Raw genomic sequence first — 17,547 nt, 5'->3', positions numbered from 1 at the left:
CTGCAACATTTTTCCAGCTCTGGGCTTAAAATAGACGACTTTGGTCCCCCCCCCCTTCTCCCCCTTGTTCAGAGTCGCACTGCAAGAGAACAGACGCGTCTAAAAAGAAAAAAAGAAAACCATCTTTTCCCAATAATTAAAATGTTCTATATTTAGCATATACGCTGTTCATCGCCAAAATTATATATAAAAAAAAAGAGGGAATATGCATATTTACCCCACATTATCGTAGCCATAGTGATCATAGTGGTAAAAAGATCATTGACAGCTTCTTTTTTTTTTTTTACGTCAGTGCGTTAGTAATTCATCTTCAAAAGGCGGAAAAAAAAAAAAAGACAATATGTAACATGTATTTTCTTATTAAATATTCATAAATAATGTATCAGAGTACGAAATGGAGGTTATTAATATAACAAAATAAGTGGTGTGTAAGGGAATAAAAAAACAGGAAATATATTGATTATTTTTCATTTAAAAAAAAAAGAGAAAGTAGTAGAATGAAAGGGGGATTTTTTTTTTTTTTTTTTTTAGTTTTTCTTTTTTTGGGTTTTGGTGGGTGTACATTCATCATTTAAGAGAGGGAAAATAAAAATAAAAAAGACTCAGTTTAATGAGACTTTCTGTAGACTCTGAGACCATCCTTGCTTTGACCCTTCTTGATGGCCAAACCAACTGTTTCAGCCTCAGGATCAAAAGTGGTGTAGAATGCATTTGTCATGGCAGTGCCAAGAACCCAATCACGATCAGAGCTACCGCGGCTAATCTTGGTAGTACAACAATCGCGGTCAGCATCAACTACGGCGGTCCAATACTTGGGAGGAAGTTCAACAATGTGGTCTTCAAGAGTCATCTTGAGAGTAGGCAAGTTCTTGATTTCGGAACACTTGATGCTGTAAGACTTGGTGGCATATTCATACTTGGCAGCGAACTTTTCGTGGAAAGCATCGGCTTGTGTAGGGGGCATAACAATGAAACTGGTAGATGTACTGATAGATGCAATGGCATTTTCTTCTTGGGCAAACTTCAAGCTGCCGAAACTGGCATGACGAATACAGATATCCCAATTCTTGGCAGGTGCATCTGGGTTGTCGGATAAGCGAAGATAGTTGACATCACCTTCAATAACACTGGTGTCAACACCACCGAGAACGAGGTAACCAGCTGGTTCTTCAGTATCTTCCTTGTTGTTACGCTTCATCACACCAAAACCGCCAGATGTAACACCACCGTCGGTAACGGGGGTAGTAGTGTCGGTGGGTGTAGTAGTAGTAGTACCAGCGGGAACATTGGGAGTAGCACCAGGAGTGAGAGTAGTGTTGGTGCTGGCATTAGGGTCGATAGTAGCACCAGTAGTAGGGTCGGTGGTAGCAGCGGCTCCACTTTGATCAAAACCACTACCAGTAGTGGTGGTGTACATACCGAATTGAGCACTAGCAAGACCGGTGCCAGATTGGAAAGCGTTAGGAACGAAACCTGAGGCAGCGACAGGGATGTCACGTTTAGCCAAACCTGTGATTGAAAGTTTAGTTTTTGATCATTCGTTTATATAATAAATTAGAAATAGTTACCACCAGAAGCGGAAGAGTGGATCTTGGTTTCATTGAAATCAACGTCACGACCGAGGCCGAGGTAACCATCTACAAAGGAAAGTTAATATCGGGAAAGCAAACGATTTATATTATGTGGTTTTGCTTACCAAAACCTTCACCGAAACCGCTCATACGGTAAGCACCACCGAAGGGCATGTCCTTGACGGTGAGACCGGCAAATTCAAAAGTATCGGTGTAGACGTGAGTGTCGACACAAGAGTCTCCGTATTCTACAGAGAACTTCTTGCCGTAAGAAACAGCATCTTCTGATTTACGGGCATAGTAAGTACAACGGCCACGACAGTTATCAGTTTTACACTAAAATGGTGTTAATGGATAAAAAAAAAAAAAAAAATCGATAAAAATAAAACTTACTCTAGATCCACGCACCCAAGAATAACCGGTCGCTAATTTAAAATAATGAAATTAAGTACAACCTCAAAAAATAGTAAAGAGAGAAAAAAAAAGAAAAAAAAGAAAGGGGGTGATTATGTATACATACTGGTATCAAAAGCAAAAGTAAATTCTTGAGGAGGGTTACCGATCTTAACTTTACCAGCGAGCTATGTAAATTAAAAATAAATAAATAAAAAATTAATATCGAAAAAAAAAAAAAGTGACAAGATGAAGAGCGTAAACATACCACACCGTTATCGAGGGCTTTACCGGCAGCTTTATAGATGCCACCGTCGTCGGAACGTCTAAAGAGAGGGACTGTGATAGGACTGGTTGCAGCAGCGTTAAGGGCGAACTGAGCAAGAGCTGCAAGGCAGAGGAAAGCTGTACGCATTTTTGTTGTTTTTTTTTATAGGATTAAAGACTGGGAAGGGTTGAGTGGTAGTTTTATGAATCGAATGTTGCGGTTCTCTCTTTGTAAGTCGATATTTATTGTTGGTAGAAAATATCTAGATTAAGAACGAAAATATATTTTTCTGTAAAATAAAAAAAAAAAAAAAAATTCAAGAAAAGATATAAAGAAGAAGAAAGAGCAAAAGATTTAAAAAGAAAATTGAAGGGGGTTGTGTGTGTCTGTTCAAATATATATAAATATAGGATTTAGCGAAAAGGGAAATACAAATCGAGGGAGTTCAAATAGAGATCAAGTTTCTATTTGATTGGTTAGCGGTAGTAAATGGCGAGGACAAGACTTAATTATGTGTTCTAAATGAGGTGCCTGGATCTCTCTGTTTATAAACTTCATCATTTCGTAGCACTTTCTCCTAAATTTCTGTGTACCAGTCCATATTAGCTTCAATTAACTTGTAAACGCAAAAAATAAATAAAGACTATTGTTCTCTCTTCAGGCTGTCTTGACCCAAAAACACGAGTTTTTTCCCTTTTGTTTTTTTTTTCACTTGAGATTCCGTCAACCCCCCAAAAATAGAAACATTTTATTATCCATATGGGTACTCGAGCCTTTGGAGAGTAACTCCTCTTCTCCCCTTTATCCCTCACTCTCTCTCTTTTCACACAATACTCCACCCGCACGCCTTTCTCTCTCTCTCTCTCTCTCACACACACATTATCTTTTTCTCTGTCTAACTCTTATTCCGCAACTCCTTTTTCAATCATATTTATACATTTATATAAAGACAGCTTATGCACATCTACATCACCTTTTGTTTATTATTCTGTTACCGCATAAAAACATAATGAAAATCGAATCAGCCAATACAAACAAACAAAAACTGACTGCTGATGACTGTCGATCTTTTTTTTGTTTTTGTTTTTCTAAAGCGAGGAAGCAAACGCGCACGAGAGTCATTTATCATAAAATGGGCAATCTGTCACTTTATTATTAATATTTCCCAGGTTGAATGGCGGCTTGGCGGCGTTTCTGTCGGACGGGGGAAATTATAAACAATAAGAACTATCACCTTCTAGGAAAATTTATGTGCCCTGTTGAGCTCCACGGATGTTTATAAATAATCTTTTTCTTGTACCTATGACGACAGGTAGTCATAGAAACCCAGCTCTACCACCTTCTTTTTGCTTGGCACTTTGTAGAAAGATAAAAAAAGAAGTAGGGAAATAGATAGCCCTCACATTTCACTTGTTTTTTTAAAATAGATCATTGTTCCATATCATATGTGCTTATTATTTAATAAATCATTTAGATTAGTCTTGGGCCTTTGTACTACCTCACCTAATTATTTCATATCATTCACAGAAATCGGCGTTATAACCCCCCCTCGCGCTACTTATCAAGTAAAAATAGAGTGACACTAGACTCTTTCGATGACGGTTTATCGTATTTGGTTTTTAGAGAAAAGCAGAATTTAAAGGTGCCCGGTCTCCCACTTTAAATGTGTGTGTGTGACCCAAAATGTCACAATACGATTCAGAAGAATTTGGAGGGGCTCTTTTTTTTTTTTTTTCGACAGATGCAAAACAAAGCATTCTTTATCCCCTTGGCAGGTCCCTGCTTTCGTGATTGTTTCATCGTTTCACTTTAAAGCATGACAAAGAGGCACTTGCTCTCTCTCTTTTTCCCGCGGCTGCTAATCACCTTAATTTACCTGGGATAACTAGAAGCGATCATCGGATAAATATTTCTTTTAGGCACTGGGGGGAAAAATAGCTTGGGTTTCTTTGTACCAATAAAAAATTTTTTTTTAATTCGAAAAAAAAAAAGTAATATGTGAGATGATTAATGCTTGCATAATTTTATCAGATAAAAAAAAAAAAAAAAAAAAAGAAAAATTTGTAATAGTGAATTACAAAGTACCGAACTTCCGCCTGCAAATATCACTGCCGTATTCCAGATATTCTTTTCGCTGTACAAACGTTTTCTGGAGCTCACTTTTAGAACTTAGAGAAACAAATCTATTTCCCCCTTCCCATGCAAATGTCACAGGACTATTTTAAAAAAAAAAGTTATTTTTAAATATAAAATAGGTTTTTTAAAATGAATCTTACTCTTGTGGTGTAACCACACGGATATCGAATTCACTTGGAACAAATTTTCGTAATTCATGCTCACTAACAAATCGAAAATCATTAAATACATCTACCCTCACTACTTTTTTTTTTTTTTTTTTTTTTTACGTCGTACTTACATGCGTTCCTGATATCCAGGTATATTAGCGTTACCGCCCACAAGCATAATATTTGCATACAATAAACCATGTATCACTAAATCACATCAGGTTAAACCAAATATATATATTTTGTATAAAAATGTATACACATCTTACAAGGATCACATGCCAATACACTCTGGGTGATGGCTTCTGGAATACCCGCTTGATCCAAACCGATATCAGACGGATGCATAAGCACTTCAGGTATCATGAATCTTTCATTGTTCATCATCAAAATCTGCTCTGAACAACCAACATCTTTTGTTCCAGCGGGCCGAATATGTCCTGTCGTATTATTAGTGAAATCAGGTAACACGTATTCTTGGACAATCGAATTTTGTTGTTTTCTAATAATAAACAATCATAAACATTCTTTTCCTTCTTTTCATCCAATTCTTAAACTACCCTTACTTGCAAATATCCAAATCCTTATACACATTTTGTGATACGAAGCAGCATTTTTCTTTCACATCATTGATAATATAGGTCTCTTCCATCATATCGTACGATCTGAACGATACCACCTCTTTCAGCTGGTTCGTCAGTAACTTTCCACCCACATTTAATCGCCTGATTCCCTTTGACACCGCTTTTCCCTTCAAGAACGGAATAATGTGTGTAAAAGAGTATCCCGAGTCCACCACAAGTGTGCAATCCGGAATCGACCCTATTTTATCTCCAAATAATCCCCCCACTTCATTAAACAAGCACAGCTCGGCTGTAATCGTCCTATAACACGCTCCAAACTCATACTCCTCAAATATCACTTGATCGTAACTGTCTTGGATCGCCCCCAAGTTAAAACAAGGTTCGGTCACTATCAACTGACTTTCTTTGGGCTCAATTTGCGCTACATTCTTATACACCCGGTCCCAAATCGTACGTTCAATGCCCCAATTCACCAAAAGTCCCTACAATTATTCAACATTGTTTTAGATTTCCCCATTCTTGACGCGCGCGCATTCCCCTTCCTCGAGCACTCACTTTTTCGAACGGTAATCGATAATATAAAGAAGAGAAATCGGTGCATTGATCCAGCTCATCACCAACGTAATTGCGTTTGTCGGTTTTACCGCGTACAATGGCATTAGGTACCAGTCTACGGGGGAAAGGAATTCGTCAATAAAAGCGCCATTCATTTTTTTTTGTTTGTTTTTTTTTTGCAGTAGCTACCTCGGTGCTGTATCGTAGGATGCAACTCCCACCTTCATGTTGTAAGCACCATTGTCCAAAATTACGGTAGCTGGTGCCATTTTTTATAGGGAAAGGAAAAAAAGAGAAAAAAAAAAAGATTTTATTTTACAATTGTTCTTGGTTGACACGAAACGTGTTTATGACAGCAGTGACAAAACTGATTTAGAGTCACTCCCTATCGTATACTTAGTCTTTTTTTTTTTGTCGTTTTGGAGACAGCATAGAATGATACATATCCTTTCTTTTCTTTTTTTTTAATAATGAATTAGATCAGTAATTACTGAAAACCTTTATTGTTCAAGGAGTTGTTGTGTTGATAGACTAATTTTAATACAATCAATTATATCAGGAGTACATAGTGCTAAAATTATGGGAATGATTTTAATAAAGATGCAGTTTTGTCAACTTGGAACATGTAGTATGTACTAGGTATGCGCTTCCTCAGCTACAAGCAGTCAAATCAAAAACTAAGGATTACAATTCTTCTTATCAATAAGCAAGCTTTTTTTTTTTTCCGGAGTGGGTGACATTGCTATTTCTCGTCTTCTTTACATTCACATATTCGAAATTAAAAAATACAAAAAACTGTGTCTTCACTTAAAAATGACATTTTGCAGCTGAAATCTATTTCTCATTGATTTGACATGTTTTTATTGTCATTCATGGATATTACACGTTAATTTGAAAAAAAAAAGGCGATTGATTAGTAGTATGACAAGCACAAGTCACACCAAATCAGTTTTTGGCTACAACCTAATTTTTGGCATTTTTTTCTTTCATAACACGTCTCCCCCTTTCAATCCAAATTGTTTTTCTCTTATTTTCCTAACAAAACATGTCTTTATCAGACTTGACAAAGGACACTTGTGTTATTCATAAAACAGTAACAGAAGATAGGCATTGGGGGTATTTTCTACCTAAATAGGTACGGCGCAGCACCCAATACCGTTGCTGAGACAATGGGGCTGCAAACGTCAACTGTGGAAAGCATCATAACAAGAATAAAACAAACAGGTAGTTCTTTATCTCAGAAACAATCTGATGCGCCAAAAAAAAAAAAAGAAGAAGAAGAAGAACGCGTTTAAATCTAGTTTGGGAATAAACTTTTTTATCTTTATCTTTTGCGCTTTTATCCAATGGTAAAAATAAATACGAGGAGACTGTAGGCAAAAGAGACAGTTTTTGCTCAAGCATATGCCAAAACTGAAAACTTCTCGAACAGTCATCAACAAGTGATATATCTGACAATATTTCAAACAAACTCACTTCTGTTGCCCTTGAGGCTTGAGATTTGCATGATTTTACAAACCAAGGAAACAGCTCATTTGGTATTGCATATAAAAAGTACCGGATGAAAAGGACGGAGGAACGCAGTAGTGAACCATTCATAATAAGTCTAATAAGGTCTAATAATTTGTATTGCCATTATCAGTTGTATAATTGTTAGAAGGGTCAATAGGTTGTAAAATAATATTTCCCCTCCTCTTCTCATTTATTTGTACACATTATTATGTAAGATTGGATTATAATTTTTTTTTTTAAAAGAAGATCAAGATGTTAAGAGAGGCTCAACAGCTTCATTCTTATCATTAATTGCAACAGCAGTGCCATCCGAGATACATCTATATTCTTGGTCACGCCATGAAATCTTTGTACCCGCCATAGCGTACAAGTAGAGTGGTAAAGCCAACACCTCTCTTGAAATCCAGGCACGCAAGAAATTCAGGATGCGAAGTGGCTTTTGAGCATTGAGTGTATGTAAAGAAGAAGAACGAACCAAAGTTCGATAAAGGAAACAATCATTGATAAACCACCAAGTCCAATGAACACAGAAGAAGCCGAGAATCGATGTCCCAAAGACATGTCTTGAGCCCACAGCGCCCATGACACCACATACCACAGATTCCGTAAAAGGCTCCACCAATGTAGCAGCTGTCACAATGTACTTGCGAAGACGAACCCATCTCGCGCGTCTAGCACAATATCCCTTCAGAGAAATAGGACCAAGGGCTTGACATGCAGTATCAGCGCTCATTCTGTGTCGAAGTCCTTGGTGCCACAAAGCCTCACCAATAATGTTGTCCTCAGCCATATATTTACCAAACTTTTCTAATCCGCCAACCTTATCCAAGTCGGAACGACGATACAAATTTGACTTTCCCATCACACAAGACGCAATACCTACACCGTTAATAGCCAAATACATTTTGGCATGATTGGTATCCAAAAAGATCTGCTCGATCTCGGCAGCATAATTTGCCGGTTGAACAGCAATTGGTAAATGATGAACCAGTCCGATGCCGGGTATCATCAATTGATCGACTGAGCGTCCAAGTGTATCCATATCCACATGCACATTTGAATCTAAAACCCACACAATATCGTATTTTGCAGTGCGATAGGATTCCACCATATTATTAATCTTGGGATTAATGCCAACCTGATGATCACCTAAATACGGACAGGTTTTTTTTTTTTTTTTTTTTTATATATATATATTATTTAGTTAGTTGCCATGGGAACAGCCCCGAAGAAAATAAATAGTAATAATAAAAAAAGGTCGTGTCTTTACCGATAATAAGTCGACTATCCACTTGATGAAACTCTTTCATAAGAGCATCTACAATTTCAATCGCAGGGTCTTCAGGTGACGCCACCGAAAAGATGATTTCAAACTTTGGATACTTTTGTACAAAAGAAGACCGCAAGTTGGCTTCCAATTCCAGGTCGACTCCTTTCAAAGGTCGAATAATCGATACACCTTGTGCTTCTGAAAATGTCAATTTCGATGATACCGGCTTAGGCTTGTGTCGGTATCTTGATTGTCTGTATTATATACACATATATAGATATTCCTGTTAGCAACAGGTTTGACTGTCCGGTCCTTGACTGTGTACCTTACCCTATATATTGTCCAAACAAACTCAATACCACCATGAAAAAATACCACACAACAAGTATGTAAGAAAGTACATTCAAGATGGTCGATGAGGACGAAGACGATGAAGGATCTGGTTCCATTATTTTTCAAGAGTATTTGACATTCACTATTTTTTGAAGCAAAAAATAGTTTTTTAAAAAGAAAAAAGTTAAAAAGAAAAAAGTGATAAAAAATCACCAGCATTTCTATCAATAATTTTTTTTTCAGGTCCCGGTGTGTATAAAACCCCGTATTTGTAACTAATGGTATTTTATTTTTAGGCAGAGACAAAATCATTCACATCCTTTAACCAGTTCACATACTCCTTTTGTTCCTTATAGTCAACATAATCAGGCAAGAATGTGGCTAATGCTGTATCAATACCACGCTCCTCTAAATACTTTACAAATGTCGTTTGAAGATCTTCACCCAACTCTTCATAGACAGGTCCCATATACAGATCCTGTCTCTGTTCGCCGATTTCCTTGGTAGCAATTTCATCCGTAGCAATCTGTCCCTCTTTAAAGTATCTAACAGCATCAATATGTAAGTATCCATCTTGAGCTACTGTATTCAACACAAGGCTTCCTTTTCCTTCCTTTTCCACCATCACAGTGGCACGGACAGGGAATGATCCCTCCTCCTCTTCCTCCTCCTCTTCTTTCTTCTCCTCTTTCTCTTCTTCAGCCCCTTCCTTTACACCTCCTTCATGATGTTTAACAGGTGCTTCTTCTTCCTCATCATCCTCAAATTCTTCCACCGTGTTATTGATATCAGAGATTGAAAAAATCACGCGAATCCTTCCATATTTGTTTACATGTCAGTCTACTTTTTCATGCAATTTTTTTTTTTTTTTTTTTTTTTTTGCATTTTGTATCCGCTTACACTTACTTTTCCGTACCAAAGTTACGCGTCAAGATAACCTTGTCATGTCCGAGTTGATCCTCAATCTTTCAATAAAATTTTAACGTAAGAGTTTATGTCATTGTACATTTCACTTGTTTTATACCTTGAACAAATTAGTGTCCAAAAATTCTTGAACAAAAGGGGGGATCTCATTCTTTTCATCCGTCTCTTCAAATTGCATTTCTTCTTCCAATTGATGAGCCAGCTCGGAATCAACTAGTCAGAGAGGTTTTTTTTTTCGCATCAATAAATATGTATATATAGATATATTCATGTTGAAGGGGGGGGGACTTACCTTCACCATTACTGAAGCGAGGTAAAGCAACTGTAAAAGTTCTGCTAGAAAGGCGAGAGCTCAAGCTAGGCAAAGCCATCTTGTTCATCATGACAGGACGTGTCACACACACTTTTCCCATGGAGCTTGTCAGGGTACGCGCATGGATAGCCGTTCTTAAGAAGAGTCTAGCAGCCATATTTCTTCTTAAAGGTTTAGATAGAAAAAGAGAAAAAAGAAAAAGGCTCTATTTTTTATCTGAACCCAGATTTAAATGACAGACATTGGATGATTACCAACCAACCTTTTTATCATGAATGATTATTGGACAAATAAGAAATACACGACGGTAAAAGAAGAAGCTGCGTTTATGTCTATTTCTATTTTTTTTTTTTTTTTTAATGATGATTATTATTCCCTTAATTTACTATGATTTCTCTTTTTCACAGGACTGATGACAGGCCCACTTTCAGCATCACTAGTAGCAGCCGAATTATTCGCGGTACCTGACCTATCCAAAAAATAAAGCACCTCATCCGGGTCCGACTCTTCATCCTGTTTTGTCCAATTGAAGATCTTGCTATCGTCCAATAAGGCCTTGGCCGTACCTGTCAAAAATTCGCCCGCGATTTGCGAAAACGTTCTACCTCCTTCTGCCAATTCTGATACACTCTCCTGACTTGTCGAATCTGATCGAAACACATTGTTCGAATCGAAATCACTAAACACTTGCGGCCCAATCTCGTTAATCACTTCTGTGATATTTTGCGATAATTTTTCTCGTAATTGGCGTAGGTTTTCCGTACTGTCTGGATCTACAAGGGCTACATAAAGAGGTCGAAGCGATCTATTTTTTTTTTTTTTTTAAAAAATGGGGTCAGTGAGAGAGAGGGAAGATCCATTTAAAACTAAAGTTACTTACTTGAATACATCCACGCCATTCTCTGCAAATCGCATAGATGCATAGCTGATAAATGGTAAAAATGTCCAGGTCAACATGGGGAATAAAATACGTTGGAACCAGCCTAATTCGGATTTGATACAGATCCAAAGTACAATCAGAGTATACAAACCATAGAGCAAAGGTATCAGAACAAGACCCACCAAAAACTTCCAGGTAGCCAATACATCTCTTCCCGCAATCTTTACACTCGAAGAAGCTAATGCATCCTTTGCTTTTTTCGTACTAATGGCCTTGGCAATAATCGCAATTGGGAGGTTGAGAATGGATCTATTTAAAAATGACGTTTTTTTTTTGGTTTTTTTTTTTTAAATACATTTGACTCGCTTCATTTTTGTTCATATGTCTTTTACCCAGGAAACGATAAAAGACCCCAGACGATCAAGACACCCACACGGTACCATAACAAACCAAAGGTTCTCCAACCTCTTAAATTAATCTCAGGCACTTGATGATCTCTTAATCCATGATAGGTTAATAATTGGTTATAAGCCAATACCTTTTGCTGTAATTCCATGACTCTTGGATCATCCTTGTACAGATTATAACCAATGACAAAACGACGATTTAAATCCACGACCTGGGCAATGTGTAACTTTCGATGGGCAGGTTTATACAGTCGACGAGCGGCCTGGATCACCATGAGGGTTTGATCATTGGCGGCATTCACCGTAACACTTTTCAAGGCATAAAAGATGGTATCCAGTAAACGAGCACAAGCGTCTCTCTTCTCTTGTCCACCCCTCTTGAACTGTTCCACCATCTCCTGCGAGATGGTGATAGGGTTGCCGAATTCAATAACAGCCCTGGATCGAAATCGATGAGCGTGAAAATAATTTAAGCCACACGGTACGATTTTGACATCCAAACCTGGGTATTTCGCCATGGCGCCCAAGGCCATGATGGTGACGCCGGCTTTAAAGGGTAACATCTCGGCTCGATCATGACTACCTCCCTCAGGAAAGATAGTGATGCATCGTCCGTCATTGAGTTCCGAATAGACCTTTTCGTACACGTTGTCCTGATCAATATGAGGTAAACACTTGTAGGCTGTACCACCCGATTTCATTAGATAATCAAGGGCCTTACGATCCTTGACAGCGGTCTGAATCAAAAGTTCGGTATCAGACACCACTTGGACTACGAGTAATTTAGCTGCGTTGCGCGGTAAAATAATCGAATCCATCGCACTCAATTGGCTGGTGAATTTCGTGTCAATACCCGTGATCCGAAGTGGTTCTGTCTTTGGATTTAATAGATGAATTCGTCCAATACCTGTCTCGGCGAGATCTTGAGGACGCATGACAGGGACTATAAGGAAAAAAAAAAAATTGAGTTACAATTTTATCTTGCACAGGGTGTGGATTTTTTTTTTTTTTTTTTTTTTTACTTGGGTGGAACAGGCCAGCAAGAAAGCCAACAAACCGTTGCTTCATGGACTTGGCTGCAATCAAAAAGGACACTCTACGATTACATTCTCTCATTACAATCAAAGGATCCACAAACTACAAACACTCCCTTCCTTTTTAGTTACCCTGTCAAAAAAATAAAAAAAAGCTTTTATATATAAAAAAGAACTCTTACTTGATTCGCATGAGGTGCAGCCACAAAGATCAGTGGTCCTTCCAATGGCACTTTATGAGAGCCTCTGGGTCGAATTTCACGAAAGAAAATATCAAGCATAATATTGAACACCCATAGTGCACAGTCATACAATATGTCTGCCTTTTCTTTCTTCATGGCGATTTTTCTGCTCTTTAGAAAAAAGAAAAAAAAAAAAAAAAAAAGGAAGTGTGCTTACACAAAAATGACAAGTCAAAAAACATCATAATGCAAATTGAAAGCCAGTAACTAAATACACTACATCCCATCTTTTTTAAACCTTTTAGCATAATTTTTTGCAGAGGTACAATACTAATTTATTATCGTTACGCGCTAACAAAAAAGGGCCGTCTAGCCTATAAACTGCTATATACATGTTTTAACCATTCACTCGTTAGTAGTGAATGAGCAGTAAAAAACGCGAGTGGGCAAGCTAATCAAATTGGCCTAGAAATAATGTTTATTTTTCTGTCGTTCAGAGTGGCTGGCGACGTTGTATAGAATTTCCATACTTTGAAAGAATTCATACTGTAAGGTAAAATAGAGTAAAAATAAAACTAAGAAGAGATAATTGTCTTGTTCAGTCTCGAAATAAGCTTCGATTAACAGAATCACCACGTGAAGGTACAAGACTTGATTCCAAAAATAAAAGTGAAGTCATTGCTGACCCATTCAGCTTCGGAGAGCTGCCAAAAACAGTTACCAGAGAAGAGGCTACATGGTGATAACTTAGACTGGCCAACTAAAAGAATAATAATAATAAAAAAAAAAGTGTGAGGTCAATAGGGGAACACCTAGTCCAAAGAAGTACAAGTCATTGCTGACCCATTCAGCTTCGGAGAGCTGCTAGAAACAGTTACCAGAGAAGAGGCTACATGGTGATAACTTAGACTGGCCAACTAAAAGAATAATAATAATAAAAAAAAAAGTGTGAGGTCAATAGGGGAACACCTAGTCCAAAGAAGTACAAGTCATTGCTGACCCATTCAGCTTCGGAGAGCTGCTAGAAACAGTTACCAGAGAAGAGGCTACATGGTGATAACTTAGACTGGCCAACTAAAAGAATAATAATAATAAAAATAAAAAGTGTGAGGTCAATAGGGGAACACCTAGTCCAAAGAAGTACAAGTCATTGCTGACCCATTCAGCTTCGGAGAGCTGCTAGAAACAGTTACCAGAGAAGAGGCTACATGGTGATAACTTAGACTGGCCAACTAAAAGTATAATAATAATAATAAAAAGTGTGAGGTCAATAGGGGAACACCTAGTCCAAAGAAGTACAAGTCATTGCTGACCCATTCAGCTTCGGAGAGCTGCTAGAAACAGTTACCAGAGAAGAGGCTACATGGTGATAACTTAGACTGGCCAACTAAAAGAATAATAATAATAATAATTAAAAAGTGTGAGGTCAATAGGGGAACACCTAGTCCAAAGAAGTACAAGTCATTGCTGACCCATTCAGCTTCGGAGAGCTGCTAGAAACAGTTACCAGAGAAGAGGCTACATGGTGATAACTTAGACTGGCCAACTAAAAGAATAATAATAATAATAATTAAAAAGTGTGAGGTCAATAGGGGAACACCTAGTCCAAAGAAGTACAGGTCATTGCTGACCCATTCAGCTTCAGAGAGCTGCTAGAAACAGTTACCAGAGAAGAGGCTACATGGTGATAACTTAGACTGGCCAACTAAAAGAATAATAATAATAATAATAAAAAAGTGTGAAGTCAATAGGGGAACACCTAGTCCAAAGAAGTACAAGTCATTGCTGACCCATTCAGCTTCGGAGAGCTGCTAGAAACAGTTACCAGAGAAGAGGCTACATGGTGATAACTTAGACTGGCCAACTAAAAGAATAATAATAATAAAAATAAAAAGTGTGAGGTCAATAGGGGAACACCTAGTCCAAAGAAGTACAAGTCATTGCTGACCCATTCAGCTTCGGAGAGCTGCTAGAAACAGTTACCAGAGAAGAGGCTACATGGTGATAACTTAGACTGGCCAACTAAAAGAATAATAATAATAATAAAAAAAAAAGTGTGAAGTCAATAGGGGAACACCTAGTCCAAAGAAGTACAAGTCATTGCTGACCCATTCAGCTTCGGAGAGCTGCTAGAAACAGTTACCAGAGAAGAGGCTACATGGTGATAACTTAGACTGGCCAACTAAAAGAATAATAATAATAAAAAAAAAAGTGTGAGGTCAATAGGGGAACACCTAGTCTAAAGAAGTACAGGTCATTGCTGACCCATTCAGCTTTGGAGAGCTGCTAAAAACAAACAGGTAAACTAAAAGAACGCAGATTTTTTTTTTTAAAAAAATTTCTTAAATACCCGAATAAAAAAAGAATGACGTCTGAGTTTTCCTTTGGCCTTTTCGTGAGGAATGACCTTACTTGGTACAGAGATAGGACCGAACAGTGTTAAAACCGTAGCTATAGAAACATTTGTAAGTTTCCTTATTGTTTGCGTCGTCTTTAGCTAGCATTTATACAAATTTCACGTTAGTAACAGTGTAAGACATTGTTTGTAACGGAAACCAAATTAAAGACTGCCTTCTTCCTTGGATAGATAGATGTTGTATTGGTACCAACCCCAGCATCAGTAAAAACCTTTTGCCTCCATTATTAAAAAAAAAAAAACCTCTCATGAGAAAACAATTGGGCAAAGTCAAGCGTATTTTTAGAATCACGTGATGGTCTACACATAAGTCTTTACGTCGATTGACATGCCATTTATCGTCTAAACTTCATAGGATGATCGATTTTTGTTATTCCATAAAATCTGCCTCACTGTCATTACAAGCTACTACTGAAACGCAGATAGACAACTAACAAGTCTTGAATTGCTTGGGAGGTTTTTGCAAGTGTTTCTATTTTAAGTAAAGGCTCAAACACTTTGGATGATTGAATAAGCAATTAAATCATTCTGACATAAGCTCTTGTTTATCAGCCTACAAATAAAACCCATTTAAACATTTTTTTTTCCTTCCTTTCTTCTCTTTATCTTCTTTTTTTATTCATATCCTATATAACACCACCTTTTAAAGAGAAGTAATAAAACTGGGAAAAGGTTAGTTAATAACAACTTTTGATTTTTATAAAAACGCTAAAATATTACCTTCTTTTTTTATTTATAAAAAAAGATATACTCTCACTTTTAATTATCACGGCTACGGCTAGTCTTTTCACTATAAGCAATACTTCCCCGTTACCAGTTGTAAACACTGGGAAAGAAAATCGAGTGGGTCGTCGTTTGTACAAGGCTAAAAACGACAAAGTTAGTGGTATTTCACTGGCGCCAAAACTCCCACTTATGCTGCACCCTTTATGTCTTTTCAAAGACCAAAAGTATGTAAGAAAAAGAATGGATCACGTAACCTAAAAAAAAATACAAAGAAAAATTTACAAACATACGTAGGTGTAGACATTGTCTCTCTTTTTTTTTTTAAAAAACAAATGTGTACTTGGCCCTTATTAAATTTGTCAGAAAACAGCACCTCTTTCAGCTTAAGATGACTGATTATTTAATAAGAATACCAAATCACATTTTATCGCAGATATTGAATTATTTAGACTGGTCATGTTTCATGAACCTTACATTAGTCTCTAAATGTATGAAACGTATAGTCTGTAGTATCAAACTAAAGAGAGACTTCATTGTAAATGAAGAGCAACTCGAAAAACTGCATAAGACTATCTCAGAAAATCAAAACGTAAAGACACAAAGTATTTTTCAGCACTCAGTGGTCAACGTTATTATCGATTATTTCAATACCTCCAAAGCAGTAAAGGTCAAGCATATCTATTGTCTCGCATCAATCCTTGATCGCGTTAAATCGCTCATCATAAAAACAGGAAAATGTCAAGCCCAATGAGAAGACGTTCTTGCAAGTATTGATGAATAAATACAAATACATCAAGTTAGTTCTACCAAGAGAGCAATATGTGAACTGGATATCAGCATATGACTTGATTCCAAATGGTAAAAAGTTCCATGTTCATTTATCGGTTTTTTCCAGAGATTACCTCTGATGACGACGAAGTCGATAGACACATTAATTTCTGTAATTGTAAGTAGGAATCTTGTCATCTACATTGGCATCGATTAGCCATAAAATATCTGCCATTAGCAGCTAATGATTTATTAAACTTTGATATTCCTTAGATAATTCAAATCTTTATAAATTACTTGTCAAGAAGAAAATAGAATGGTTCATTGAAGCATCAATGCAAACTCTCGCGGGAAGAGACTTTTATTGAAATACTTTATAATGAAATATAATCAGAATATATGGATTCATGCTTTCAAGGCCGTTCCCAAGCAAAACGGGTTTTCACGTTTTGGGAACGAAAGTATTTCGCTCAAAATAGTGATATCACTTTACAAGAATGAAGAAGATACAGACAATCAACCCGTCAACATCGGCAAAAAGGGCACTTGATTTTAATTGAAACGCCTCACTGAGATCAAAAAAAGCAGAAAATCATGCTAACTGAATCAGTAAAAAGGATCATGTTTGATAGCCAAAGGAGCAAAACTGGCAGTATCAGTTTTCCCAGATTCGCTCAACAAGTTCTTAAACCCATTTGATACATATGTCGAATTCAGTGAAGCATTGACTTTGGATGATAGGATTACGTATGATCATGCTCAGTTCTCTCAATTTGGCAGTCTATTAAATCCACTTGCGATCTTGGTGACATCATTCTAATGACTGTGGCTTTGAAACGATAAGCAACTTGACGCACGGACTGCACTTGGATGGTCGTGTTGTGGCTTCACGTTGTACCGATCATAAAGGACAAGATAACCCGAAGCATGGTGTCGTTGGTATAACTGTTTGGGTCCAACAGTCTTTTTTTCACATCGTTGCCCAACCCCATGCCGGCGTGTGATTTCAAGCAGAATGTTTGAAATATTCAAGCGCATGTTTTTCAATTAAAACCGGACAGTCCGGAACGGATTTATCGTTATTCAATCTGAATCCGCTGTAATATCACAAGCTTCCTCGTTATCT

General features: G+C 37.3%; 6 protein-coding genes across 6 annotated transcripts; all 6 read right to left on the bottom strand.

Annotated features, from left to right (window-relative positions):
• Nucleotides 1–325: 325 nt before the first annotated feature.
• On the bottom strand, nt 326–2,547 carry EV154DRAFT_452031 (aspartic peptidase domain-containing protein). Its single transcript, XM_051597260.1, has 6 exons — nt 2,233–2,547; nt 2,092–2,152; nt 1,965–1,996; nt 1,697–1,907; nt 1,569–1,637; nt 326–1,509 (listed from the first exon to the last, which is right to left on the bottom strand). The coding sequence occupies exons 1-6, from the start codon at nt 2,377–2,379 to the stop codon at nt 608–610; spliced, it is 1,422 nt and encodes a 473-aa protein (XP_051451995.1). The 5' UTR covers nt 2,380–2,547; the 3' UTR covers nt 326–607.
• A 1,674-nt stretch (nt 2,548–4,221) lies between these two features.
• Nucleotides 4,222–6,304, bottom strand: EV154DRAFT_84524 (actin-like protein ARP6). The gene is made up of 7 exons (XM_051607801.1): nt 5,846–6,304; nt 5,657–5,771; nt 5,084–5,583; nt 4,787–5,019; nt 4,649–4,724; nt 4,509–4,571; nt 4,222–4,448 (listed from the first exon to the last, which is right to left on the bottom strand). Exons 1-7 carry the CDS (start codon nt 5,923–5,925, stop codon nt 4,307–4,309), a joined length of 1,209 nt encoding a protein of 402 aa, XP_051451994.1. The 5' UTR covers nt 5,926–6,304; the 3' UTR covers nt 4,222–4,306.
• A 1,064-nt stretch (nt 6,305–7,368) lies between these two features.
• EV154DRAFT_527257 (glycosyltransferase family 21 protein) lies at nt 7,369–8,957 on the bottom strand. The gene is made up of 3 exons (XM_051603468.1): nt 8,769–8,957; nt 8,439–8,692; nt 7,369–8,317 (listed from the first exon to the last, which is right to left on the bottom strand). The coding sequence occupies exons 1-3, from the start codon at nt 8,885–8,887 to the stop codon at nt 7,416–7,418; spliced, it is 1,275 nt and encodes a 424-aa protein (XP_051451993.1). The 5' UTR covers nt 8,888–8,957; the 3' UTR covers nt 7,369–7,415.
• Nucleotides 8,958–9,002: 45 nt separating this feature from the next.
• Nucleotides 9,003–10,284, bottom strand: EV154DRAFT_527255 (mitochondrial glycoprotein). Its single transcript, XM_051603467.1, has 4 exons — nt 9,988–10,284; nt 9,796–9,908; nt 9,678–9,736; nt 9,003–9,586 (listed from the first exon to the last, which is right to left on the bottom strand). The coding sequence occupies exons 1-4, from the start codon at nt 10,163–10,165 to the stop codon at nt 9,064–9,066; spliced, it is 873 nt and encodes a 290-aa protein (XP_051451992.1). The 5' UTR covers nt 10,166–10,284; the 3' UTR covers nt 9,003–9,063.
• A 54-nt stretch (nt 10,285–10,338) lies between these two features.
• Nucleotides 10,339–12,704, bottom strand: EV154DRAFT_527253 (uncharacterized protein). The gene is made up of 5 exons (XM_051603466.1): nt 12,512–12,704; nt 12,318–12,432; nt 11,281–12,238; nt 10,889–11,197; nt 10,339–10,813 (listed from the first exon to the last, which is right to left on the bottom strand). Exons 1-5 carry the CDS (start codon nt 12,665–12,667, stop codon nt 10,378–10,380), a joined length of 1,974 nt encoding a protein of 657 aa, XP_051451991.1. The 5' UTR covers nt 12,668–12,704; the 3' UTR covers nt 10,339–10,377.
• Nucleotides 12,705–13,109: 405 nt separating this feature from the next.
• Nucleotides 13,110–15,957, bottom strand: EV154DRAFT_486924 (uncharacterized protein; the record flags this gene model as incomplete). The annotated part of the gene is made up of 13 exons (XM_051598909.1): nt 13,110–13,271; nt 13,390–13,428; nt 13,547–13,585; nt 13,705–13,743; nt 13,860–13,898; nt 14,019–14,057; nt 14,178–14,216; nt 14,337–14,375; nt 14,495–14,533; nt 14,655–14,693; nt 15,648–15,650; nt 15,719–15,860; nt 15,944–15,957. The coding sequence occupies 13 exons, from the start codon at nt 15,955–15,957 to the stop codon at nt 13,110–13,112; spliced, it is 672 nt and encodes a 223-aa protein (XP_051451990.1).
• Between the last annotated feature and the right edge of the window lie 1,590 nt (nt 15,958–17,547).

The sequence above is a fragment of the Mucor mucedo genome (assembly GCF_025094135.1).
Source record: "Mucor mucedo strain NRRL 3635 chromosome Unknown EV154scaffold_162, whole genome shotgun sequence".
NCBI classification, from domain to species: domain Eukaryota; kingdom Fungi; phylum Mucoromycota; class Mucoromycetes; order Mucorales; family Mucoraceae; genus Mucor; species Mucor mucedo.
The sequence above is the reverse complement of the archived record's forward strand: the minus strand, read 5'-3'. Positions and strand labels throughout refer to the sequence as shown.